Source organism: Sprattus sprattus (genome assembly GCF_963457725.1).
Source record: "Sprattus sprattus genome assembly, chromosome: 16".
In the NCBI taxonomy this organism is placed as follows: domain Eukaryota; kingdom Metazoa; phylum Chordata; class Actinopteri; order Clupeiformes; family Clupeidae; genus Sprattus; species Sprattus sprattus.
Genome location: NC_137914.1, coordinates 13249313 through 13277048, shown reverse-complemented (window position 1 = coordinate 13277048; position 27736 = coordinate 13249313). Strand labels below are relative to the sequence as shown.

The following is a 27736-nucleotide window of genomic DNA, read 5'->3' as shown; positions in this document are numbered from 1 at the left end:
AGGATGTGGAGGGTTAGCTTCAGCCAGTGAGCATCAAATTGACTGCTGACATTCTTTTGAAAAGTTGTCCGATGGGTGCTCACTTCCATTTATAGAAAAGGGCCAATTAGGCACCACATAACATATGACAACAGGCACTGAAAAAATAGTATACATGCAGATTGGTGTGAAAACCGCCTGTGATGACTGTCACAAAGCCATTCATGAACGCCCATAGTTGGCTTGCCACCACACAAATGTATATCCGTGGGTGGCTGGAAGGGTAACATTTTGCAGGGAAAAAACATGAGTAATTAAGTTGAAAGATGTTTTGTACACCCAATGAATAACATTTGCGGTGCTTTATCCATCTGTTGGCAAGCTAATTAAATCAAGCCAACTGAAATAAAACAATTATGGATAGAAGTACACACCCTGCAGGTAAAGTGCAATTAACAGTGGAGCACGACGACATTTGAACTTACACGACAAAATTTCTACTCCAAACCCACGATCATGAAATCCACCCACTCTCACAGAGAACTGCCGAATTGCCACTACTCCTATTTACAGCCCTCAAGAAGCATGGGCTGTTGCATAGTAATAAATTGTTGCATAGTAATTGCATGCAGTAAGTAGAAAAACAAACCAAAAATTCACACATTCAAAAACAAGACTTGTACAGAACACAACAGGTGCTAATGTACGATGTTTTTTAACTTCCGCATAGAGATATGCTAAAATTAATTTTGTTCTTTCGCAGTCACAATCACATTAGCTTCCTATATATTCCACAACATGACATATTTTTTTTAATTGTTTCCCATTTAGCCTATAAGGGTAACATAATGGTATGAGCCAAAAGATATTAGACTTGACACAAATCTTAGCAGCCAGTGTCTTTTATCGTTATCCTGAAACAAGGAATGTTGTCAACATGCACGCATGAGGAAGCACATGCCCTTCACTAAACTTGTGCATGAGCTGGCAGTTTTCAAATTAGACATTCACATAGATGACACACTACTTTTTGGTGCCTGTTGTCATATGTTATGTGGTTTCTAATGGGCTTTTCATTTAGATGTTGCCAGAATTGAGCACCCATGGAACGTCATTTTCAAAGATGTCAGCAGTCACTTTGGTACTTCCGGGGTTAGCATAGCATCAGCCATTGAAATAAATGGGGGTGGTACTCCCTCACTCTCTCCGGGTCTACACAATCCTCCCACTCCTCTCTTCAATTCCTCTGGACATTCCCAGCTGTCCCCAGCCCATTTGGCACATAGTCTGAGCTGTCAAAGCTTTGGAAATATTCCTGCCTTCCTAAGGTCATAAAATCACAGGTATTCTCTGAGGTGGGTAACAACACACAGGGGGGCCTCAGTGTGGTCTTGGTTTTCATCCTGCTGCAGATAATCCAACACCCTCCTCATACCTAGTGACAGGGTGTCCATACTACCACCCCCTAAAAATCCTTTTCTGTACTTTGGCTACATACCTTGTGTTTGCCTCTGCAGCTCCAGCACTGGCATATGGGGAAAGGGATTGGTTAAGTTGAATATTGCCTGAGTTTTTACGTATTGTAATTCAGGTTAGCTTTCATTTTTGGCCCTTGGCTTTGTGGTGCACCGCTGCAAGGAATTATTGAACTTCCTATTTGAATGCAAGCACATTGATTCTGTGGTTTGAATAAGTCATACTTCTGTTTATTCTATTGTCTAAGGTGAAGGCAGCTTAGACAATAGGCACTCCTGCTATGCTTGGATTTGAGCCAGCACCATGCTACGGACCATCAGTTTATAGGCTGCTATCTAAACACACTTGCACTGGCTTGTAATTGTCAGCGTGACCAAGGTATTGGACACAAAGGTGAGACAGGTGGCACTTATGAGGCTGTGGCTTCAGCAGCTGGTTCTGATATTGTAAACAGCTCCATCATACAAATAAACAGATTGTTACACATCTGACCTTTCAGAAACACTGCATAAAATACTGAAAAGTGAAAGTGCTATTGCGGAGGCCAAAAGGCAACCACAAAAAAAACCTGAATATATGCCAAAACGTGCACAACATGACATTTTGTTTTAAATTGAGTCAATGCCCTCTCTTCCACTTCAGTACCATATAACCATGAAAGTGCACAGGGAAAGAAATCCTTGTGAGTAGCTGCGTTTTAATCACAATAATTGACACAAATGCCTATGCCCTGTAATTGTAATTCATTAGAGTTCGCAGGGCACCCTGTAGGCTTGAACTCACCTTTCTCCTTTAATTAATTAATCGAACTTTACTGTTGCATATAACTTCAGCTCCACACACATTCACAAGAAACAGCTAGACCAGAACCAAATTTTTTAGAGTCCGATGTCAAGGAAATTCAAAATAACAACATTAGAATTCAGATTTTAAGTATGGCATTCAAACATATCTCCATACCATTCTCTAGATTTCAGAACAGATGATTTTTGTCGGGAGGGACACAGGAGAGTAGGAATTTTCCAATCAAGCGTTTTCCCCCCATAGCAGATTCCAGATGATGGATGTTCTCTCAGGGAGGTGCTCATCAGAAATGAGGATAGCATCTGGAAATTGAACCAATTCAAATTCACCTCCAGCTCTCAGCATTCCTGAAAGTGCCCAAGACGAAAGAGGATAATGCACAGAATAGGCCCACTGCCCAAGGAGAAAGTGCACTGAATGAGTGAGTAGAATTCAACACTCAAATACAGAGAGAAAGAGAGAGAGGAAGAGAGAGAGAGAGGGGGGGGGGGGGGGGACGAGAGAGAGAGATGCAGACTTAAGTGCGTTTCACCTCTATTAAAAGTGACAGTATTTAAAGTGTTTTCAAAAGTCCAAACTGACCACAGAGCGGTTAAAACACTTACAAAAATGTGATGACATTGATGTGGAAAATCTCCATTCTTCCCTGATACAACCCGTCACAACTTGTATCGCCCCTTGCGTTCGGCCATTACAATGGAATAGCCCCAAACCCTGAGAAATGTAAATGTGAAGTTAGAACAGAGAGGCGTAGGGCACCCATGATGTGTTTGATGTGCTCTGTTCAGCAGTCCCATGTTAAATATTTACGAGCACACAGCAGCTCTATTGTCTTCACACTGTGTGCATCTCAGCGGAGACATACCACCGCCAGGAAGAAAAAAATAAGAGCAAACATTCATCTGCAACTAAAAAGCATGTGGAGCCACAGCTCCAGTTTGTTGAGTCAGAGCCAGCCTTTTTAATTATGATGAATGCGGTTCCACTCAACAGCCACACGGTCCTTGTAACAGCGCATATGAATTGAATCTTTCCTCTCAAATTAGTTTACTTTGCACAACGGTGACCTTGGGCTGAGGCTTACCCACTTGTGGTTGCATTTCCTGTGGGTGTCGGCGATAGGCAAAGAAAAGATGTTAGCTTTATTAAATTAATAAACCAAACATTGCGCTGCCCTCTAAAGTACTCATTAGTTGAGAGCCATTAAGCAGTAGGTAAAATGATGGATACAGGACAGCCGTAACGACCCTGTCAGACTAAGTTGTACTCATTTAATATGATGGCTGCCAACGTCACTGTTGTGAAAAGAAGGATAAAGGACCATCCTCCTGCTCCTAAAAACCCTGCTAATCCTCTAAACCGCCTCAGGTGCTGTACTGTGCAGAACAACACTGATACATTTCACAGAAATCAAATGCTTTCACTCATAGTATTGTGGAATGCCCCAAACCATTATGAGTGAATGCTGATTTTCCTTCATGGCAAACATACAATAGTATATTGTATGATACCATACCACTGTAGATCTGTATGAAGTGAATCCTTTGGCGTTTGCTTTCTTGTATGTGCTGCACTCTCACAAAACTTCAACATTTCAAATATTTCAAAAGGCTCACTGATCGATCAAATGCACGCCTTTCTTTGCCAAAGCTTTTGTTTGGGAGTGTCTATTGTATGTTTTCTCCTCAGAAGAAATACAAAAAAAGTGGGTCATGACTATACCTAATGACTCCTGTGTTGTCTTATACATTTAGCTGTAGACACATACAGTCTCTTCAAGAAAGATCTGATATGCGAACAAGAGGATGGTGTATCCATGATAGCTTGTGGTTTGTATTTTTCATGGGTTTTCATGGGTTTGTTTTGAACTGTGAACTAACCGAGGTGTAAAACCTAGGTGAAAAGAAATGGAAGTTGTCAGTACATTGCAATTCCTCATTTGATGTTAGTCTCAATTGTCTGAGAGAGGCCAGGTCTTCTTTTCTATACTCAGGGAAAGCCATTTTGACTAAAGTGAATGGTGTTTCACCTCTCTCTCATTGCTCTGCATGTAAATGAATTCTTCTCCATAGAGAATAGCTGTCAAGTACACTTTGGAGTGCATCTCTGGAATAGCCGGATGTCTCAAGTGGCAAGATATCTTAAAGGTGGGGAAAGTGGGTCTCTCAAACATGAGTTCACTCGAGTAGTTCACACAGGTCTGTAAAAAACTGTGGCCAGCTCCAGCCCAAAACTGGCCCACAACACCTGATTGTGGTCAGAATAAGCCTATGTGTAAGAGTCTGCGGGAGTGTACAATCTGGTGCATATAGATGAGATTGATTTCCACCAGCGTTAATTGAACTGACACCCATGGGGGAGATAGGTCAATGTCTGTGCCAAGTATTTTGTCTTCAGAACTACATTCTGAAACCTATGCCATCCTTGGTTACATGCTTCTAACCGACAATCCATTTATGTTTCAAATGACTGAATGTTGATGTTTGAATTCTTAATGAAAGATGTATCCATCCATAATGGGTATTATTTTGCATGTGGCTTATATAATATAACTATGGTTCCTTAGTTGTGATTACCACAACTTTTCGAAAGAGACAGATGTAATTTGAGTTCGGTGTCTGGTGAATGTAGAGATGAATGGCTTGGGCGCAGTGGTTTGTTTGTGTAACAAAAAGCCGCAGACTTATCCGGAGATGAATGGCCAACTTAAGCTATTTCAGTCAGTATAACTCTTTACAGTGGGAATGATGCAGTCTGTCTTGTGTGGAACTGAAGGTCACAGACTTCAGCATGGATATATGGAACCCGGCACACACAAAGAATTGAATGGCATGGTATGTGTTGTTGCAGTCCACCTCATAAAAAGCAGTTAACGCGTGTGCTCTGCAGTGGAACACCTTTATTAAAACCGGATTTTAATTAACAAAGATATGTTAATGTCAGGACCACTGCAGACAGCGGGAAACTAATTATGTTTATGTCAGACGTACTGATCCCCATATCTAATGTAAAAATAAACTGAAAACTCCTCTTCAAATACGTTCTTGTAGAAGACAAACCCATTTTCCAAAACAAACATCACAGTCACCATGTTTGCCTCTAGAAATGTTGTGTTTGAAGAAATGAGGATTGTAAAAATGTTCACTCTCTTTAGAGTATGTTTTTTATGCCGTTGCCTTAGACTAAACCTCTAGGCTATTTATACCGTGCAGTGAAGCACAGGACAGGCACATGCCTCTTGCAATGATGCATCGCTCCCCAGCCTCTGTGCTTCCACACCTTCAATTAGAAAGCCCATGAATCTGAAACTTTTCCCTTTTGCGGAGCTACAGGTCTGATGCTACAGGCGTGTTCTGGGGATTGCTGATAAGACTGGACACAATGCAGATGCTTAGCAAATGTCCCAGCTGTCAGTCAGACTGGGGTGATTCAATAGTCCCTTTCCCATGCTGAACGTTCCCCACCTCACCGATGATGCACAAGAAATGAAAACACACAGAAAGATGTGTGCTGTCATGCTTGCATGCACACACACACAGAGAAACACACACACATGCACGCATAGACACACACTTACGTGCAAGAATGTATTACCACCCACCACACTTCTCCCACCCACCATACCTCTACACACACACAAACACACACACACACACACACACACACACACACACACACACACACACACACACACACACACACACACACACACAAATGTATGCCTGTAAACATGCGCACATCCTTTTTTATGCACTCTTCCTTTCACATATACACACACACATGAATAAACCATACTTACAGCAACACTTACTTAGCAATACTTACAACAGTAGCAATGATTCATGGCTTACTGGGCACTGTTCTTAGTTGTTGGCATGACAATACTATTTTCAGCGCTCACTGTAAATACACAAGACCTGCTTTGTAAACAGCATGAGCCATGAATAACAAAAACTTTATTTACCCTTGATCCCCCCCCCCCCACCCCCTAGGATATTCTTTTAACCTCAAATTATTCTCCGTTGTGCTTTAACACTGATCTCAAATGCTCAACTTGACAGTGAAAGGACTTTGTTATTGTATAGTGATGAAATTGCTATGTCACACTAAAAACTGCTCTCTGGATACTTTACAGTTGTGTGACACAACCGAATGAGCTCTCATGCAGATGGCACATGTGGCTTGTCATAGGTTCAGTCACTGATGAGACCATATAAAATGACAAGTCAAGCGTGTACCCAGAGATGTATGTATTTTAAATGTATTTTGATACAAAATACAAAATACCCTTCAAATAAATGTATCAAAATAAAATACAAAATACTGTTGCCAGAAAATGTAACAAAATACAATACATGTATTTTGTATTTTTAAAATACAGGAAATACTTTTTCAGAATTTTCAGTTTTCTCTCAATTTGGTATAGCAGAACATTCAGGTTTGGGCTATTCAGTGGCGTAACGTAGTTATGACGGGCCCAGGTGCAGGCTATTATGACGGGCCCTTGTCAGTGTTGTAAGGCGGTGGTTCCCAAATATTTGAGTCCCGTATCCTTTTTTTCATGTTTGTAACCGCCGCCACCACGCCCCTGCCCCCGCACACATATTCCGCCTATTACACCTGTCAGTGTAATTTTTTCGCTGAATATAGGTATACATCAGTATTTTTGGCAATGTGACTTGGCTATTCAGACTATTTAGATTGACATGAATATGTCTATGGGCCCTTGCTACGGGGCTATAATGTACACAAAGCTCTGGTGAACCCAGTAAAAAAGGAAGAACAGTCACAGAATGTCAGTGTAACTAAGCAAAGCTATTAAAAGACAACAACTTGATTGATTTTGTATATTGGGCTCTCATTGCAATCTCTATGGCTTCCGGGAGGGCTATCCCCACCATGCTTTCGTCATACGTAATTGCGTATAAGGACATCATACGGCTTTGATTAAGTCACATTCTGTCAAGATGGCTAACGTTCAGTGCAACAACTCGATTCGCTCTTTGAAAGAACCTCCTTTTAGTCGGTGTACTAATGAAGATAAATTGAAAGTTTTCGACCTGAGCCCTGTTTTGTGAAAAACATGGATTTAACATGAGAGTCAATAAGAGAGATCTGGGGTGATTTCCTTTTCGCCCCAAAAAGGGGCGGGCCATAAGAAGCACCACTTTTGGCAAATTGACTGATGCCTGATTCGACAATGACATTCAGAGGCAGATCAGATGGTCTAGTGGTAGAATCCGACAGAAAAAAATCTCCATCTGCCTAAACACTGGAGAAAGTATTTTGAGTATTTTAAATACAAAATTACTCCACTCTAAAGTATTTTGTTACAAATTACTTTCGATTTTTTATCGGCCCTATCAAATACAAATTACAAAATACTCAAAAGTAAATTAACTAGTATTTCAAATACAAGTAATTGAAATACTGCCCATCTCTGCGTGTACCCTTCAAGTACTCTGCAAGTCACTGAAGTTCAAAATGTCCCCTGCAAGGTTAAATACATTTAGGTCAAAGAACACTTTGTTTAAATGATCTCATCCGAAAACACTTCCTGGAGGCTGCTAGACTCTTTTAGCACTTTCTGTCCCCCATGGAGTTTCTTTTAGTCGACCGATATATACTCTTCTATGACTCTGGATAGGAATACACAACATTCTCAGAAAGTATCACAAACTGCCTTACTTTCTAGTTTTTGGTTGTAATATATTTTCAGTTAAGGAATTCAAATAAAACATGTCTTTGTTTAGTAAGGCTGAGTGATGATCAAGGGTTGTGTGTGTAACACAGAGAAGACGTTCTTTTGTTTTGGATGAGGGATGTCTCACCCCTGGAGCATGTTGTGGTTGCAGCTGTTTGACATCGTTCTGTGCAGGGATCAAATATGCTGTTGTACAAACTGACTCAAGGCATTTTCTACAAGTTGATAACAGCAATTAAAATTGCCAACATGCGCACATTAAAAAGCGTTTGGCTGTCAGCAAATGAATTGTGCTCGAGCATTTTTTTGCAGCGAAGATCAGCCTGTGGCCTTACTGATAATGAATGGGATATGAACAGGTAAAAATATAGATTTGAGAATGTGGGCAAAACACAGACGTTGCATGTCACATGCTTGTTTGTTTTTCCACTTCAATCATAGCCTCTGATTAAAGGGAGTGGAAATCTCCACTACAGGACATCTCTCTCTCTCTCTCTCTCTCTCTCTCTCTCTCTCTCTCTCTCTGTCTCTCTCGCTCTCTCTTTTTTTTCTTTTCGGTGTGAGCATGAATGTGTGTGTATGTATGTTGTGTGTGGTTGCCTTAGTGTGTGAGTGTACGTGTATATGTTTGGTGGAGCAAAAGTGCCCCAACACAATATATTGGTGTCAGTCTGTTGGCAAGCAGGTTAAAAATGAACATTCCCTGTCATAAGAAGGCCATTAAAAAGAGCAGGTAGACAGAGAAGGTCAGAAATTCAATTTATCCAGTGTAAGGTCCTTCGAGTCATTTGGGTGTTGGTGGTGAATTCAGCAGCATGTTAGGCAGATAAGAGAGCGGGATGGGACTGAGCTCAGATGACAAGCTTCCCCCACCCCACTGCACACATCCTCCTTCTGAGGGAATAAAGCATGTAACTCCCTCTCTTGAATTGCTGTTAATCACTGAACCTTCTGCTGAAACAACACTATAAGGTAGCATGCCGTTTAATGTGGATTTAATGCCATTTCCCCAGGAGTAAAGACTTTAACCAATTTTACCGATGCGCACTAAGAACAGAAAAGTGATGTGAGTTTATTCCTACTCTTTTTTTTCCCAGAATGTCAAGTAAAATATGGAAAGCAAGGCGGAGTTCACATTCGGGTGTAAATTCACCTGACTCTGACTCTCTCCGTCCTTCGCAGAAGTCTGGCACCTGCACTGACGCAGTGACGGGGCAAGATGACATAGGGTGTCATTCGGCGCGCACTTTCTGAGACGCGACAGGTCTGCCGTGCTTTGAGACATGCAGTGCAATGCCATGGCACAGTGCAGCAGGCAAGCAGTGAGAGGGGGAACACTCGCACTGCAAAGTACTCATTGAAGGAGGCACAGCCGTGCAGCTGGAGACAGCACTAGTAAGGAGGAGAGGCAGACACAGAGAGTGAGAGAGAAAGAGAGAGTAAACCCGGCAGAAGGACAGAGAGAGAGAGAGATAAAGAGAGAGTAAAACCGGGGGAAGGACAGAGAGAGAGAGAGAGACATAGGGGAAGGGAGAGCGGGAGGGAGTCAAGTAGAGAGAGAGAGAGAGGAAAAGAGCAAGAGGGAGGGCGAGATAAGGAGAAAAGGGAGGGAGAGATCGAAAGAGAGGAGAGCCTGATCAGTCGCTGGCCGCACGCGCGCGCGCACACTCACACACACACACACACACACACACACACTCACTCGCTCTCTCTCCGCCGCTCCTTCCTTGCGCACGTGTGAATGTGCAGAGGCGTATTAACTCCACGGCTGTTGTCAGCCTCTTGTCCTGGGGGAAAAGTGACGATTCGGTGGTGAGATGTTCCGCCTTCCACCGAGTTAAATTACGTCGAGTTATCGCCTCATCTCCGGTAGGCTTCTCTCATTCACCCGACAGCTGGTGCGATTCTGCTCGGAGTGAGAAGAGTGGAGAGGGAAAGAGAGAGAGTTTTGCCAAAGACGCCAAGCGGGGTACAAGTGGATATTCATGACAACTTCAGAATGGGGGAATTAGAGTGGACGTATTAGTACCTGCCCTTTGCCTGTGCCTAAAGATTACAGGTAAGAAACGCTTTACCACAACAACAACTTGATTGCAGAGTCTTGATTGCAGTGTTATGCTGCTTTTGCCTGCTTCATTCCTGTCTTGTAATTTCAGTGAGTAACCAGGGTACATGAATGTGAGTGAATGGCATATCTAACAGTTTCTCACATCTGTATGAGAATGAGACTGTTTTTTTTCTTTTACATGTTGAGCATACACATTAGAATCTGAGCATCAGAATAAATGATGATCCTGACAGAAAGTGATTTACCTGGCACACAGTGCACAAGCATGACACAGATGTGACAGCTGTCAGACACCAGCATGGCCATATGGGTCAGAGGACTGGAGAAATCTTACAATTATTTCACTGGAATATTCCTGGTTGCCAATACTGGTTTTGTTACATTCGTGGCATTGCAACACAGAGAAGACATCCCACCAGTTTATTGTAAGAAGCTCCAGCCACTCTTTTCAGTGGGGTGACAATAAAGCATTCACGTGACTGTCACAGTCACAGTCTGTGCTTTTTGCAATATCAAAAAGCGTCTTCAGACACAATGCTGGCAGCCAAGTGTCCTGAAAAGGGAAATGGAAAAAGAAGTCTTACCGGCCCACTTTTAAGTCTAATTTGGGCTTAAATTGCAGAGTTGTGTTCAGAGGTTGACGGCAAAGCTGTCAGGAGGAATATCCAGCTGTGAGGAAACGTTCCCAGGAGGGGAGATCCATATTTCTGAGCGTTTGGGTGCAGAGTGAGCGCTCAACATGATTGGCCTTTAATTCAAAACCACCAAAACAACAACACATGCAGTCAGTGTGGAAGAAGGCGAGAGTGTTCATGTGCCATAGTAGGTCAGTGGAGATGGACAGGCAAGAGGAGAAGCTGGTGGTGGGGTTTTATTGGGGGGAAGGGGGTTGTCTTGGGGGGGCTGATGGAAAATGAGTCTTCACACCAAAAAAACACATTTTGGTCATTGCTTTTATTCTCCCTTGGCATCCAAAATAGACCCAAATGATTGCAGATGAGAAAAGAAAGGAAGAATGGAATTATGTGTCAAAATTTCATTTCTCTCTCATTTCTCTTCTTCTTATGACATCCTTATGATTTCCTCCTTATGACTTCCTGTTTTTTGCACATTCTTTTTCTGTGTGGGAACAAAACAAACATTCATTAAGAGGAATAAAGAAACTATGTAAACGACGAGAAAGCAACTGTGAACCTAAAGGTGAAAGACAAGGTATATGAGTGTGAGTGAGCGGGGGGGGGGGGGGGGGGGGGGGGGGGGGGGGGGGAGAAGCCATTGGGGACTCTGCTGTTGACTCTCAGCTCTCTCCCAGCAGAGGTGTCCTGTCATGTCGTGGCTGCTGTGGCTGTGGATCAGTGTGGCAGGCCTGTCACTGTGCCAAGCTACTTTCTATCACACAATCAAGCACCCGCATCTGACCCGGCCTGGACGCAACACCATACAGATCATAGGTGAGTACATCACACTCTTGTTGAAAAAAAAACCCAGTTCTTTTCCCCACCTTGACTGCCTTTGAATTCAGAGTAGTATATAAAATATGGTTTCAATTCTTTTCGGGTTGGATTGTGGTCTTCTGTTGAGAGGATTTAAAGCACTGGTTTTAGTAGTTCTGTCATGCTGGCCTGGTCTTTTGTCAGCAGAGGTAGTGATGGTGGCCGGAGAGATCTGAGAGCGATTGGCTTTGATTGTGGAGCACCTTCTGTTCTGATATGTGATTGTGTGCATTTGATTTGGTAGTTGCTTTATTCAGGCAGTGTAATAGAAGTTCATTTACTAGAGGCCTGTGGCTCAATTGCAGAGAAAAAACATTAAACCAAACAATGTAGCCAGAAAGGCAGAGGCAAGTTTCTTGCACATGTTAACATTTATTCTTAAAAAACATTATAGCCACCTTTCAATAACCTTCGAATTATTTGAAGAGTCAAGAATTGATCTCAAACGAACTCACTGCTTCAACCTCACCCACTAACAACCAAGGTGTACTTCTTCAGTATCGGCAGCAATGTGAGTAAAGGATCAATAAGTGGTTGGGAGCTTGTGGTCCTCTACATCTGCTGAAACTGATAAGGTGTAATCAACATACAGTCAATATCCCATCCACTGGGACCAGAATACAGTGTTTTCATTTGCAGGGCAACAGGAAATGCTTTTAGCAGGGGAAACAACATCAGCACTCAACTGTCATGGTTTTGAAGAAACAGGTGTATGGCAGGTTTTTAGGTGGTGAGAAATGTTGCTTGACAACATTAATGAGACCCCTTAAACACAGTCCCCCTCATTCAACAGTTTTTTTTTTTTTTACAGCTGAAACACTATTTAAATTGACTATGTTGGTTTTTGTTGGCAGTGCTGCCCAGTGACATTGCCAAGTGTACATCAGTGTATCAAAGTGTAGGTCTTGCATTAAAGAAGGTATTCGTGGTTGAAACTGCATTATGAACCAATAGCTTCATGGCCATTAGTTTAAAACTCTTGATGAGGTGCAGAATTCTATGCATCATGCTGTATTGATGGCCATCCAAGGCAAGATTCTTTGGTTTTCAAGGTTTTGGTAAGGGTAAATGTTTACATTTGATTGAAATAAAAACATGTTTTACTAAATTCCTTTTACTCTCATGTTATTATTGCTGAGGTCTTCTAGAATATAATCATATGTGCCACCTTTGCATCAATGTTTTTAGTAAGGTGAAATATACAAAAACATCAAGATATGTCAGACTACCTAAAAAAGTCTAACAAACCTTGGTCTCCCAAGTGTGAAGAAGTAAGGGCATACTGAATCAGAATGGACTCTAGCTATCTGTCAGTTGCTTTGATAAAGTATTTCGTAGATACACTGCAGATATATCAGAAGAGGTCCTTGTAAATTTAAGCTGAACAAATACCTGAAAGGTTCCTGCTCATGTAGCATGCTGAAAAGTATGAGGTAAACCACTGAATCAGACCTTACATTAAAATGCATTGGCTTTCACAGCTGATGCTAAAGCTGCCACAGAATTTCAGTTGTTTGCTGTTTACTGACAGCAATGAAATGTATTATTTTGGTTCACTTACCTGCTTTGGCATGGTATATGGCATTTAAGATCTGTAAAGATAATGAGTCATGAAATTTAAATAATTTGTTATTTATAAAGTAATTAATAAAACAACTCACAGTAATCAAGGGATATTCAGTTGTAACATGTAACATTTTTTTTAAATAGTTCACACTTCACAGCATCATTTAGGAGGCGTGCATATTAAAGATGTTAGAAATACTTTCATATTTCCAGTGACAGTCATATTTAGCAATTAAATGAATGCTGATGGTAATGAGTATAGTTTTAGAGATGGAAGAAACTCTGCGTCATGAGTGCACTGCTCAGCCCCCACTCCACATCTCTCCACATCCACATCTGTCAAGACACAGTCTACTTTTAACCTCAGCATGACATGGCTGACACACCCGGGTTCACATCTGACCTCTTTCCCCGATCCCACTCCCCATCTCGCTTCCACTCATTCCCTGTCATATCTAAATAAAGGCAAAAGCCTCAAAAAAAAAAAAGAAAAAAAGAAAAAAAAAGAAATGTGAGAAATTAGTCCAAAAACAAATTAGTGAATCCTGTAGTGATGGTAAGCTTGAGAGCAAGGTGACTAATTACTGTAATGGTAATTACAGTAATCAAAATGGGATAAGACAAAGGCATGAATATCTCTAAATTATTAAAAAGAAAGAATTGTTTGATCTGAAGCTGAAATGGAAATTAACCAAAAGACTTCTTGATAAATTAAGCTGCAATCAGTAATGAGGGGGCCAAGCAGTCCAGCAGTGCATAGCCGCCATGGAAACTTCTTGTCATTATATCAAGGGTATGGCTGTCCTCACAGCAAGTTTCATGTCAACTGACCACAGATTGACTGAGATATGAGCTCACGTCCTATTTGTTTTTCAATTAGATTTAAATTTGATAGACTATAACAGAAGCATTTTGAGAAAGTTTTGAAAAAAAAAATCCATCTGGTAACTTGCATGAGGCATTATCTGAAGATCATCTGTGCCAATTTTGGTGAAGATTAGAGAAGGTTTCTGGACACTGAAAACATTTAAAGGTTATTTATTGAATCCAATATAAACCACATTAATTTGGTCGACATGTTGGTTGCCATGTCCCATTCAGGGGATCTCCTGAGATATTACCAGGCATAGCAACCACTTTTATAAGGTCAAGAAGTAATAGAAAAAACATGTGTTTGCTTCTACTAATGCCCCCCTGTAGTCAAATAATGCTAAATGATATAATTCCCGGTTTGGTGGCTTTACCATCAATTTTCAAAATATAAAATCCATCTGATAACTTTTGTGAAGCTTGGTCTGAAGATAATCTGTAGCAAGTTAGGTTGAAAATGTAACAACATTTGTGGCCAAAGAAACCTGTTAAAATCCAATATGGCAGCCGCCTCATTTAGGTTGACCTGACAAGTTGCCATGTGTTGGCTCTGGCAGCTCCCACAGTATTACCAGACATTTTTGTGGCATTATGTAGGAATTGTCCTTCAGGGTAAGGGTAAGGATTATCAGTTTTACCTTAAAATAACAGCTTAAAAAAGATTGGGGCGCTACAATGCTGTTTAATATGGAGAATCGCCTCCGTGCCATTGCCATACCAGGGTCCGTAGATTTTTTGCCATCTTGCTTTGTCTTGTATTGCACTTGCTTGATGTTTGACTGTATTAGGAAAGTTGTTGACGCATTAGTTTGCCATAATGTCAAAGTAAGCGAATTTCAAGAGGTATCGCTAGGTTTAGCCGCTAGCATCTCGTTAGCAATTAGCAATTCCTCCATTGTGCTACTTTTAGGCAAACACACCAACAGTTATTTTCCAAAATGCATTTTTGCTCGTTTGAAATCCAAAATCTAATATGGAGTGAGTTGAACCAAGCTTGATCTAAGAAATCCAATGGTATCCCTCCTTTTTTTTTTATCTGGCATTCCTTTCAAAACTTAAGTTCATAAACACACCTCCAACTTTGACCAATTGGTGGTGCTAGACTTCTCGAGGTACAGACATGAAACTTCAGGGGACTGTCCTAAATCAGTATGCCATATTTCAAAACTTTCTACCATACAGTTCTAGGGGCTGCCTCAGAAGCCAAAGGTCGAAGAAGAAGAAAAAGAGGATAAAAAAGGTAGAAACACAATGCTTGCCTACAGGGGCGGAGATCCCATTTCATTGTTGGGGGGGACAATACATGGTAACATTTCAGAGAGTAATTCCAGGGAGGGACATGAAACAGTAGCTTTCACGAGAGCTAGCATAAACTGCTAAATACAGAATTCTCTTATCACATTTCCAAACAGAAATTCGAAGTGATTTTTGTAACTTTTAATTTAACTAATATGGAGAGGAACTGAGATGTAGACCTACGTTTATTAACTAGCATTAACCTGCCCCTGAAAGGACAGTGTCCTAACTGTCTAGCTAGCTATCTTAACGGTGTTAATTACCGGCATGCGTGTGTTATGGCAAACGTTCACGTTGTCATGTCAATCCATTATTAAACTTACCGTAAATCCTCAAATAAAGGCCGGGATTCAATTAGAAGCCGGGCTTCAGATAGTAGCCGGGGTCATGGTCCATACGGACAAATAAAGGCCGGGCCCCGAATACAAGCCGGGGGTAAAATAAAGTAGCTTACCAGTATATTACTGTAGCCTACCAGCATCAGTCCGTCGGCTCAAAGTAGGCATCACAATTTAATTGAATGCATTTCACAAATACATGTTCTCCTCATGTTTAATATTATATTATATAATATTGTTGGCTAATCTCATGGGCTGTTTGCAATAAAAAAAAAAAAAATCCCCACGTAGAACTACTAGGCGAATGTTTAGCCTAAATTCATGTATCTTATAGCCTACTGTTGTTTATCTGTAACGTTTTAGTTGGCTAGGTTACTTTTTCCAGAAGGGATCATAAAGCAGTAGTAGACTTACGTAACTTTGATATTAAATTCAAAGAGATGGTGTATGCTGATTGCTGAAGAACATTCGGGAGAAAAAGCAGCAAAGAAGTTTGACATTGACCCGAGACGAATGCGATAGGGTAGCCTACGACTAGCAGGTGGAGGTAGAAAGAAAGTTAGGCTGGATATCAAACCAGCTCGTTAAATAAATGTTTTCAGTCCGCGATAAGCATAATAGAGTGTCTAGAAAAATGATTAAATTCAAGGCTTTGGAAATCTTTTCCTCCGTGACTGACAGTGGAGACCATAATTCCGATGTTTATTTTTTACGTTGACACCCCGACCTAAAGCGCTACGCGATGTGCAGGAAGTGTTGAACGCATATATGCAATGAATTATATTAGCCTACTGCAATTATGCCCATTATTTAAATAATACAATTCTATAACAGAAGATAAGTAAGAAATAAAGGCCTGCCCCTAATACAAGCCTGCCCCAAATAAAGGCCGGTGCGCTGTGCAGCCTAAGTAAATACAAGCCCCGGCCACTATTTGAGGATTTACGGTATGTATACTTGTGCATATCGATTGGAACTTCGTAAATTTAGAGTTTAGAAAAACTTATTTTTTACATGTTCTTACTGCGTTCGAGAATGAGGTAAATCTCTTTACATATCTTGTATCATAGCGGGAGTGACAGGGGAGAGAGGAGGAAAACACTCTCACAACCTGACCGTGTGCTGGGCAGATTGACTGAATGCGGAGCTGTTGGTAGCCAGTTAGAAACAGAATGTGAACTAAAATACTTTGAGGAATAGGGGGATTATGATTTTTCGACACTTATACGTTTATAATAGGCACAGCTTGTGTCGTCGTGCGTTTATTTCATATTACTTTATAAAAAAAAAAAAAAAAAACATTTTTTGGGGGGCACAACCGGGATCTCCGCCTATGGTTGCCTAGGCAACTTCACTGCTTGGCCCCCAATGATACATTTATTGACCAAAGAAATATCACAATGTGCACAGAATGACTTAAAACACTCTATGGATATGACTTTGTGCAGTGGGTCTAAAACTCAACCGTATTATTGGAGAGGAGAGATATTACCTTTCAGAGAGGTATATTTTAAGAATAGCAGAACAGTAAAAGAGGTGAACAGCACCAAGTAATTCATGCGCACAAACATACAGTAAGATAACAATTCGCCCACATTCACAAACACACACATACTTACACACATACACATTGATACGAACGCACATACAAAGCAACTCTGAAAGTGAACTTGTTAGATTTGTTATGAGACAATAACACCTACACAGCGTGAAGCAGATGCAGAAACTGCCTACCCCACATGCAATTTTCAGCTGGAACTGATTTTGCAACAAAGCTCACTTCTATTATTGACAATCACGTGTTGTACCTGTAGTTTTATTTCTATGAATGCACCCCCTTTGCACCTCTTCAGTACCCCAGTATCTGGTAACATTTGAAAAGAAACCATTTCTCCACCGAAAGTGGACACAGGAATCATTTCCCATCCCTTATATTTGCCAAAGCTCTATGATGAATGATTAAAGCGGACTGTTAGTACAGGGTGTAAAATCTAGTTGGGCATGGCTACTCCTGATGTACTTTAACATGCAGTGCATCATAAATTCCCCCATCGCACCCCTTTCCAAATGACAAATATCCTCCTTTGGCACAATTTATATGGAATAAGAGTGGAGGTGCTGCTTCATCACTTGAGCAGGATGCGCGAGGCCCCGTGCTCTCTCTCGTGAATCTTGGTTTAGACATCCTCCTCCCATGCCCTGCCAGGGAGATTGATTAGGCTGCTGTCCTGCGTGCCACGCTCAGGTTCTCACAGGCAATAATCCAATGCGCTGACAGATGATGACAATGTGAATGGGCGCTGGGCTCATCTGAATCCCTTTAACCCCCGGCCATAGCCCGGGCACACAGAGAGACAGTGAGCCCTGTTGGGAGATAAGGATGGGGCTGACACACTCTATACACCCTGTACCTCAAGCCCTGAAAACTCTGAGATAAAGCATAAATGTAAATGGGGGTCTATGTATAGGCAGGAAATCTGTCCCATCAGGCACACAAACACGCATATGCACACACACACACACACACACACACACACACACACACACACACACACACACTCATGCTCACACACACACACACACACACACACACACACACACACACACTCATGCTCACACACACACACACACACACACACACACACACTCATGCTCACACAAACCGAACAGAAACCTGATGACAATGGGGAAAGATAAAACCATCAAACATCTGTGCAGATTGGGGCTTTATGGGCTTTGCCTTGTTTCTGTCTGACACGCCGAATGACATGCTCATTTGGAGCCCACGGAATCAGCTCCCTGGGATTATGATGGAAAGTCCTTATGCTACACAGCAAGGACAGGTACACTTTACCTACCTAGAGCCAGCCCCCTCCCCACAGCTGGGGGATATTGCGCTCAAATCTAATTGGAATGCTTGATTTGCTTGATGCAAAGTCGCTGCGAATGCACTTTCTCCTCTGATCCTCTGGGCGTGTAGGTGCCCTGTCAGTTCCAAAATGCAGTGATGGCTCACCCCCCCCCCCCCCCCCAAGATGAATGATATAGCAGTTCAGGGAACAGGAAATGTTGGGATATTGCGTGACAATGAGATATTTGCTTTGGGTTGAGGACTATGTGGCTGTTGGATTGGCTGGACTATCAAGGTTGACAGGTCATGAATTGTCGGGGGTGGTGGCTATTGGTGTCAACCCCCTGGCGCATTTATCGCTGCCAGTGATGAGCAGATTGGTCAGAATTACCTGGAAGATTACAAAGCACTGTGAAATCGTATTTCATTGCAATAGGGATGTGGCCATTATGTTGTAATACATAAGGGTTGATGTGGGCAATCGGTCAGCAAGCGGTTGGCGGGAATAGAACCCCTCTGTGCGGTATTTATAGTAAACATTTGATCTGGCTGGGTTTCTCTCTGTTCTTCCTGTCACAGAGAGGCTCCTAGCTGAACTTTCATTTAAAATAACAAAGACTTATTCTATTATTAACAAGTTGTATAACTGCTAAATGATGCACTCACTGATATTGCAAGCAACTGCTAATATTGTAGTTTGATTTTCAGTGCTGTAGAACTTTTCTGGTCCAAAAAAGATTATCAATAACTGATCCTCTCCCTGTCACATCAATAAGCTCTTCTCGACCTTCAGTTTGCCTCTGGTACGGTGTGGAAGGAAAGACATTTGGCCATTATTTGGGACTGTACTACTTAAAATAAAATAACTCCAATTTGATTCAAAGTTTCAAATATTAATTATCTATACATTGGTTACTGATGTGTTTGTGTTTAAGTAAGTAATATGATTTCCTATGAACCTACACATCTTGTTATATATATTATGATAGACTGGAATTCAAGCACTGCAGGCTGAATACTGATGACAATGCATCAATGCAGCAATGACATTTTTTTCCTATGTTGAAACTTTTGACATTTTTTAATAAAAATGGATGGAATCAGTGTTGTTTATTCAGTTATTACAATCTGGATATACTTCTTTTTAGGCATACATTACATCCTGTTACCTTCTTTTTTATTAATTGTTGTTTGGTTGGTTTGGTAGACCTGCAATCAGCTTATCAAGTTCCCACACCTCAATATATATATATAGTGGATGCAACAAACCTCTGGAGCAGGTACAGTAGAGAAATTGTCTCTTCACAGAATCCTTTGTGTTATTTATACACCCAATTATCACTTCAAGAAAACAATTATATAGATGCTTATACTTGGTATTGGTAAAACAATATGTGTGGCAAATAATGTCTATAGTATATGGCACAAAAACTAAAAGGAGGATACCAGGAGGGGCTCATGAAAAAAAAAATCATTATTTAAAATGAGAATCTCTCTCTCTCTCTCTCTCTCTCCCCCCCCCCCCCCCCCCCCCCCATCTCCTACTTTCTTTAATGATGCCCAACAGCAAGGTAACCATCATTTACATGAAAAACCGTGGCCTCTTTATGTGAACCCTCCATTTTAGTTCCCATTCCATTCTGTAAAACCAAGATAAACCGGGAACAGCACCAGCTAAGGGGCGCGCAGCACAATGTCATGCAGACAGGCGAAGGGCGGGTGGAGGCACAGATGATTATTTATGTGCTCTGGACGTGGTGGCGGTGGCGCTGCATGCACAGGGCCCCGGCCCCAGAGAAGCACTCTTCGAGAGCTCTGGTAGCGCTCACAGATGCGCTGCCGGCTGTTTGTCTCTCTGCCTCCGTCCCAGTCGGCAAGGCTTGCGATGGTGATTCATAAGACGCCCGATTTTTTTCTTTTCTTTTTTTCATCCGGTACAGAAGACTTCAACAAAACAGAGAAATTGTGTTTGTCATGCATGGATAGCCAGTGTGTTTGGCTTATTTATTTATTAATCTCCCCCAACCCTACTCACTGCGACATGTTTGAACTGTCCATATGTGGGGAATAATCCGACATCACTGGAGCGTGACCAGACCAGGCCGTGGGTAATAGCCTGCATGGAAGCTCACTAGCTTAGGCTCACCTACTGTGTAATTACCCTGTTGACGATTACAAGCGTTTGTTTGAGGATTGATTTCTGTGTCTTTGCTGGCCCAATCACAGTCACATTAGGCCTGGGCATGACATACACTCTGCAATCTGAATGAGAGAGTCTGCCACGCTGATTGTTTGTCATGGGCTGTGTCACTCAGTGTGAGGACGCTACGGCTCTGGGGGCAGGGTGGTGTGGTGGGGTTTTGGGGGTGGCACAGAGCCTGGGGGAGGTGGGAGGACCGGCAGACTTGTCCCCAGAGATTGACTGCCGTCTGCCAGTACCTGTCAAGCAGGCTGGGCGAGATTGGAGGGGCTGTGGGAGTGTTTGTCTGATGTCTCCATCAGCAGGGCTTCTTTCATATGCTGTACTCTCTATGTTCCCATGCAATCCAAGGCTCCTGACGTGAACACACGTCCCCAGTGGATCACAGATGTGTTCTGTCAAGAGGTGTTGTTTTGGTGAGGAAGAAATTGTGTGTGTGTGTGTGTGTATGTGTGTGTGTGTGTGTGAGTATGTGTGTGTGTGTGTGTGTGGGTATGTGTGTGTGTGTGTGTGTGTGTGTGTGTGGGTATGTGTGTGTGTGTGTGTGTGTGTGTGTGTGTGTGTGTGTGTGTGTGTGTCCGTGAAAAAGAGAGAGTTCAGCGATTCACAGAAGAATCTAAGCATTTGTTTGTCTTTGTAAGCAGCATCCAGTCCGGCCCTGTTGGCTACAGGTTTGGTGATGATAAGTAATGAATGCATCTCTCCATCGTTACACCAGCAATCATGTAGATGCACTCTGAGGCTGAGCAATCATCTTGACTGACTGTGATGACAGCAGAAATGCAAGCGTGTGGCTGCCCTGTGACAGTGCTCATTTTCAAACTAATATGAACCATTGAAAGTGCATCTTGAGCCAATTGCTTTTAACCCTCATACTGCAACATGGTTAAACTTGTAGTGGTTCTGATCTGTATTGACTGGCCTGACATGAATGTTAATAATGTATTTGATTTTGCTCTATTTTGATTTGAACCTTTTAAAAGATGCAAGTACTTGTCTTAATGACGATACATTAACATAATTTCTAGTTTTTAAGCCTCCTTCGATTCATGTTGTACCACTTGGTTTTATTCAAAATCACAAAATATTTTAACATGCATACGACTAATCCAAATCTAAATCTCAGGATCATTAGTATTTTGTGGATTTAACAACGTATTTAACAATTAATATCACACATTTAAAATATGCATAAAGTTTACATCACAGTGAGTATTGAAGTCTAGAACCGTCATTTTAGAGGCCCGGTCATCTTTGACCAGAGACACAACAAATGTAACAGTGTTCAATTATTTAAAACAATCGTACTATAATTTACTTTATTAATTTAATTAGGAATGTGAATGGTTCCACATGAGTTAAAGATGAAAGAAAATATTTTTGTTAAGGACTTAAGTTTCAAAACTGTAATTTTTGACCCAGAACACAATTTTATCACCAGATGTCACACAGTGAAGTGTGCGCTTTGTTTTGCTGAGGCGCAAGATGAATTTGTTAGCTGAAGTCCACATCAGATGTGACATGACAACATTATTGTACATCATGCCTATAAATTAGCCATCTGCAATTACTGTGTGTGACTTGTGCAGTCTATGTTGACTCCACTTTGAATGAGGAGAAAATAAGGAAACAGAGTGCTGCTTTTGACATTCACGTACAATATTTGGCATTACAGGAGTAAGTTCTCCAGTGGAAATTGGTCAAAATCAAAGCTATTAGAGCTGCCACAGTACTATGAACAGTACTGTATGACGTACAGTATGAAGGCACAATTCTAAACCATGAAAATGTAAATCTGTTCATACGTAGGTCCATTATCACTGCTCTACTTGCCAAGCTCTTCTTCCAATTAGCCCTTGTCTAACTTTATTGTCATGTTTTAAAATAATGTATGCCAAAATAGTATGCTAATGAAGCACAGATATATCCTTCCTTTTCACTTGGAAGGTTACGAGAATGACAAGGAGTGGAGGTCTAGCTTATTCATAGGTTCTTTATCCAGACCCACTGTTTTCTCTGTGTTTTGGTGCATCTGTGAGTGTTTGTACTTTTAAACTTTTTTTTTGCAAAAATTATCTGTTCCCTACAGTAAGTACTCTGGTGTTTGTTTACTGTCACTGAGAGAGTTTCTTTTAGAGAGTTTTAGGCTGTTGAGAAGAGTTTTTAAATCCTTTATGTGCTAACATAGGTAGAGGCACTGAGCACACGGCTGTGTAGTAGCCTACAAGGTTGATAAGAAGCAGTGGCCCACATCCTTTTCTTTTTTGCTTGAAAGCTTTTCATTTAAAATGTCTGGTAAAGAGAGCTTAAGTGGTTTTGAAAGTAAAAGGGACTTGAACAGAGCAGCAAAAAGGTGTGCTGTGTGAACAACATGCTAATTTGTTGGTAGCGTAGACAATGACTGTCACGTCCGTTGAGACTAATAGTGTACTACCTGATTGGTAAAGAGGGACCTCAAGAGAGATCTCAGGTGTGGATGGTGGTGTGAGATGAGGGCCCATAAAGTGGCACTCACACGTGGACAGGTTTGTTTGAGATCCATCTCACTCTTTACACTGTCTAAGAAATCTTTCAAGTATCATCTTGTTAGAGGGATGCTTGTGCCAATACTGTTTTTTTTCCCACTTGAACATTTATAGAGATTTCCCATATTGTCAATTGATGCTTGCAATCAGTCATATCTATTTTTGACACAGGCGCACTGTGAATAGAAAAGAAACAATTACAATAAGTGGTGGAGTAGCAGAAAGCACAATACAAGCAGTAGAATGGTTATACCCAGAGACTGATAATGATACTATATTTCTATGGTTTCCACCCCCTAGACAGATTCCTGACACATGTAAACATGTAAGCGCTAGCCGAGTTACATAAAGACCTTAAGAATAGCACGCGGGATTGGCTTTGTTAGCATTTAATACGTCTTAGTTGGAGAACGGGGACCAGCGCAAGGGAACGGCATTCACACACAATCCCTCCATTGCTTTTGCGAACAAAGGAGGACCGCCACAGCACTGGCACACAAAAAACAAACACCAGAGTGGATTTTTCGTATGCCTCAAAACAAAGGTTATCTGCTTTTGTGCACGATACAAGACGCTGACAGTTTTATAGCCTTATATAAGGCATCCCCTGCAGCCACACTATTTTTTTCCTCAGACATTTCCATTCCGTGCCCCTCCTTTACCCCATCCCCTTCTCCCGCCCCCCATCTCTCCCTCAATCCCTCCACCCCCACAACTTCTCCCAAGCCATCGTTTTACGATGACATCCCGCTCCCCTGCAGTCTGGATGGGATGCGACGTTCAGTCATGGCCCCTGGCTCAGCTCCATCTGCGGCCTGCCAAAGCCACTTTGTTGCGATGTTTCCGTGAATGCCACCGTGCTGACCCAACAGGACCCACATCCCGCAAAACAATATGCCGCAACATGAGGGGACACTCGCGTTCCAAAATCTGTTTTAAACCATCCATCTGTCCACAGAAAGAGATTTAATACATGACCAGAACTGATATTAGTGGTGAGGAAAAGAAGACAAAGGAAATGCCTTGAAGTGTGGCAAGAGGCTTGTGACACTTCCCATCAAGGGGGGAGTACAACAGCTAATGTAAGAGATGACTTCAAGCTTTTTCAGTCAAATTTCATTACAACTGTAATTTAATTTAGACTTCATAGATAGATGGAGTTGCGTTGTGTTAATGAGATTGGTGCTGCCTGTTGCAAAGAGATGGGAAAAGGATTTATTTACATTTGGATCTCACAACATAATGAAGTTCTTTATTTGTATTTAGTTTGGGTTTAACCCAACTGGACGTGTAGTGTAGACAAGCACAGGCCCGCGCCTGACGCGAAATTTGCATGGCATGGGCGCGCTAGCAACAAGGCTAAAACTTCTGGGTGCTAGCATCTGTCACTGTCACGTATCTTAAGGTGTCGAGGAGTGAGGTTTACTCAATGCACCGCACTGTACCTGCTGGTTACATAACATTATTTTGGGTACATACTGAAAATTACTTTAATGGAAAACGACAAGCCAGTGATTTACAGCCAAACACAGTCGAATGAAGCTTTCGCACCAATATGCCTGTTACATTTCTTCCTCTTTACCCAATTCCAAACCACAGTTGGCTATTCTTGTCCCAAAGCATGACATTTTAGGAATAATTTATTTAATTTAGTTGTGCAAAAAGAATTTTGAACAGATTCGAAATGGGGAGCAGGAGTATGTACAGGAGAAATGTGATTAGATGAGTTCTACCTGTGGATCTCTCTTTAATGTTTTGGAGTAAATCTATTGAAATCATTTTTAAAATATTTCCTTTTCCCTCTCTCTGACTTCACTGAACTTTTGACATTCTGTGAAAATTTGTGGCGCAATTCCTTTCAAAATGTTGCAGTGTGTATATTTTGACCTTGACTTTGTCCTCTACAGGCCCCACATGTATACAGTATGATTGTTATTAGGAAAGAACATACATGCAGTATGATCTTTCATTTCCCTTTACTTCACCCTGTATGGTGTCCATCTATCAGGGAAAGGGCCCCATTTCAAGAACAGTATCTACACCACAAAATGACCTCAGATGGCATGGGTTGGTTCCATTGAAACAGACAATTCACAAGGTTCATCCATGTCCTCTGAAACAACCAGCCATGAAACTCCAGCAGCGTGAATGGCTTAAGTGTGTCCTGGGGCCACCAGACGAAGGGTTCTTTCTCAGGCCAGGGTTCTATAAGAATGGGTCGAGGGAGCAGTCACTTAAGAAACCATTAGAGGTGGCGACCAGCTCTCTTAATCTCTGACTGCCTGGTGGCTGGTAGGCTATGCTATCCCTGAGCAAATGACACCACCGGGGGAGATACGAGAGGATTCTGCCAGGACCCGAGGAAAGCAGCCAAACCTCTTAAAAACCCGAACACATAATAAATAAATAATTTTTTTTAAAAAGCATTTTCAGTTGCGAGGAACCCATTTATCACCCATTGCCCCTCAATGGCTGGTAAGCAAATAAAGATGGGTGGTTTTGGTGGGGTGGGGATCTGATTTCTTCTACACCCCCACCACTTCAGAGAATGAATAATTCAGTGCCAGTGACATGACTGTGCTCCTGGATGTTTGTTTAAACAGCATGTGTAATTGGAAAATGTACAGGCAAACGTTTTTTGCAAGGTTCACCGTGACTTGGAGGTGGAAAATGTTTAAGAGGAGGGAGGAGAGGGGGGGATTTCTCTTGCCCACAGCTTAATTAATTACAACACACACTCTTTCCCCCCAACTTTGCCAGCTGTTCACAGCCCGAGATATTCAATAAGTGGATCCCCATGCCTTAATAAACATGGCAGATTGCTCCCACTGTTTCCTGCCGGCTGCTCTCCGGCTGAGGTTGCCATGTGCAGCCGTGAGCCTAAGACGGACGGACGGGAAATTGTTATGTATGCCAAAGTCACAGCCATCAACTACCAAGAGTAGTAATCAATCAAAACAATGTCAAATAGCCTAAGCCCACTTATAAGTGGATAGTTGTTCTCAAGCACTCAATATGGAAAGCGCCTCATAGCAGTACAGTAGCTATGGAAATGCACTTATTTTCATATATTTCAACGTTTCAACTTTTAAAGCAGGGAAGGCTTCTGATGTGCATATTTGTTTAGAGCAATTGCACATGCCGTTTGATTGCAATTTGACTCAAAGGCTAGAAAAGTGGATAGATTAATGAATACCTTTTAGAACCATGACAACCAATTCTTGCAACTGGCTTGTGATGAACAAGACAGATGGACAGCGTATCATCATGATGCAAATGGAACAACATAGACACACAGAATTTTGTGCAGCATTTGGCAGTATGGCCCACCTACTTAAGAGGTGTATTTTTGCATATGTGAAATAATTATATAAACTTAAATCTCTGATGACTTAAACGTTCCATTTGTTTCCTGAAGTATTTTCATCTTGCATAATATTGATAGTCATAATGCTCTCAATTAATCTTCCACACTGGAGGGTTCTGGCTGAAATTGGGCAAAGTCCCAGGATTTATTTTTATGAGGGAGTTTAAGATCAGTCCACACACTCACACAAATGGTTGGATTTCAAACAGCAGAAAATGTAGTCAAGGACATACAAAAGCTTGCATATACTATGCTAACTGTGAGAAAAGATAGAACAAATTGGTGGCATGTTTTATGTCATGGATGCATAACTCTGGTGTATAGTTCTTGATGTGAAGGCAGGCGTGTACTCATGCAAGCTGCCAGACTATATCTTAGCAAAGCTTTCGCTGTTTAGATGAGATTGGTCTGACAGGGTTCTGGAGGACGACCTGCTATCCAAGGGGAGTGGCTGACTGGGTGATGGCAGAGAGAAAGTGCTTTTGTTTAAAAGACAGCTTTGCCTGTATGTTTACTGTTGGAGAGTTTAGCTAAAAGATGTTGCAATAGATCCAGTCAACGGAAACTAAACAAAAAATTGACTAAACCTTTCTCTAGTGCATAGGTGTTATGGCTCATCTACCCACTCTAATGATGATTTTGATTCACTGACAACATTGCCTTGAGCTTCCAATGAAAATCTTGAAGGGCTCTGAGCTGATCCAGTGACTTCCAATGTAATGTGGATTGATCACTAATTAGTGACGAATGTCTCCAGACCATGATAAATACAGTGCAAACTTGTGGCAGTGGCCGTCTAGGTGAGAATGTATAATGTCAAGCTGAAAGATCTAATTGTCCAGCTGACTGTGGGGACAGTATTGATTAATATGTAACAATATCCTCCAAATGATCACAGATAACTCTGGAGTTAGAGTCAAAGCTACAAAAACAGGCTTGACGGTCAATATCACCATCACTCTAAAATGATGTCTACTACACTTTGGTCTCATGCCCTTTGTCCTTTTGAAAGTGTGTGCATGGGCAACATGCTGCGGAGACATCCTTAGAAGGCGTGGCAAGATAAAGATGCCTGGAAGAACCTCACAAGGCGTGATATAGAGACACATAAACACAGACAAAGATCCAGAAGCATTTGGCCTGGTGAGACGCTTGGTGCAGAGCCATGCTGAAGCGTTCCAAAAAGCTGCCTCAGTAGG

General features: G+C 41.7%; 1 protein-coding gene across 1 annotated transcript in view; it reads left to right on the top strand.

Moving 5' to 3' along the window:
* Positions 1 to 11358: 11358 nt before the first annotated feature.
* Positions 11359 to 27736, top strand: part of tafa1a (TAFA chemokine like family member 1a) — a gene marked incomplete at both ends in the record, with an annotated part of 38205 nt that continues 21827 nt past the window's right edge. Inside the window, one exon of the mRNA XM_080854617.1 lies at positions 11359 to 11482. Coding sequence (XP_080710743.1) covers positions 11359 to 11482 — 124 coding nt within the window. The remainder of the gene's footprint in view (positions 11483 to 27736) is intronic.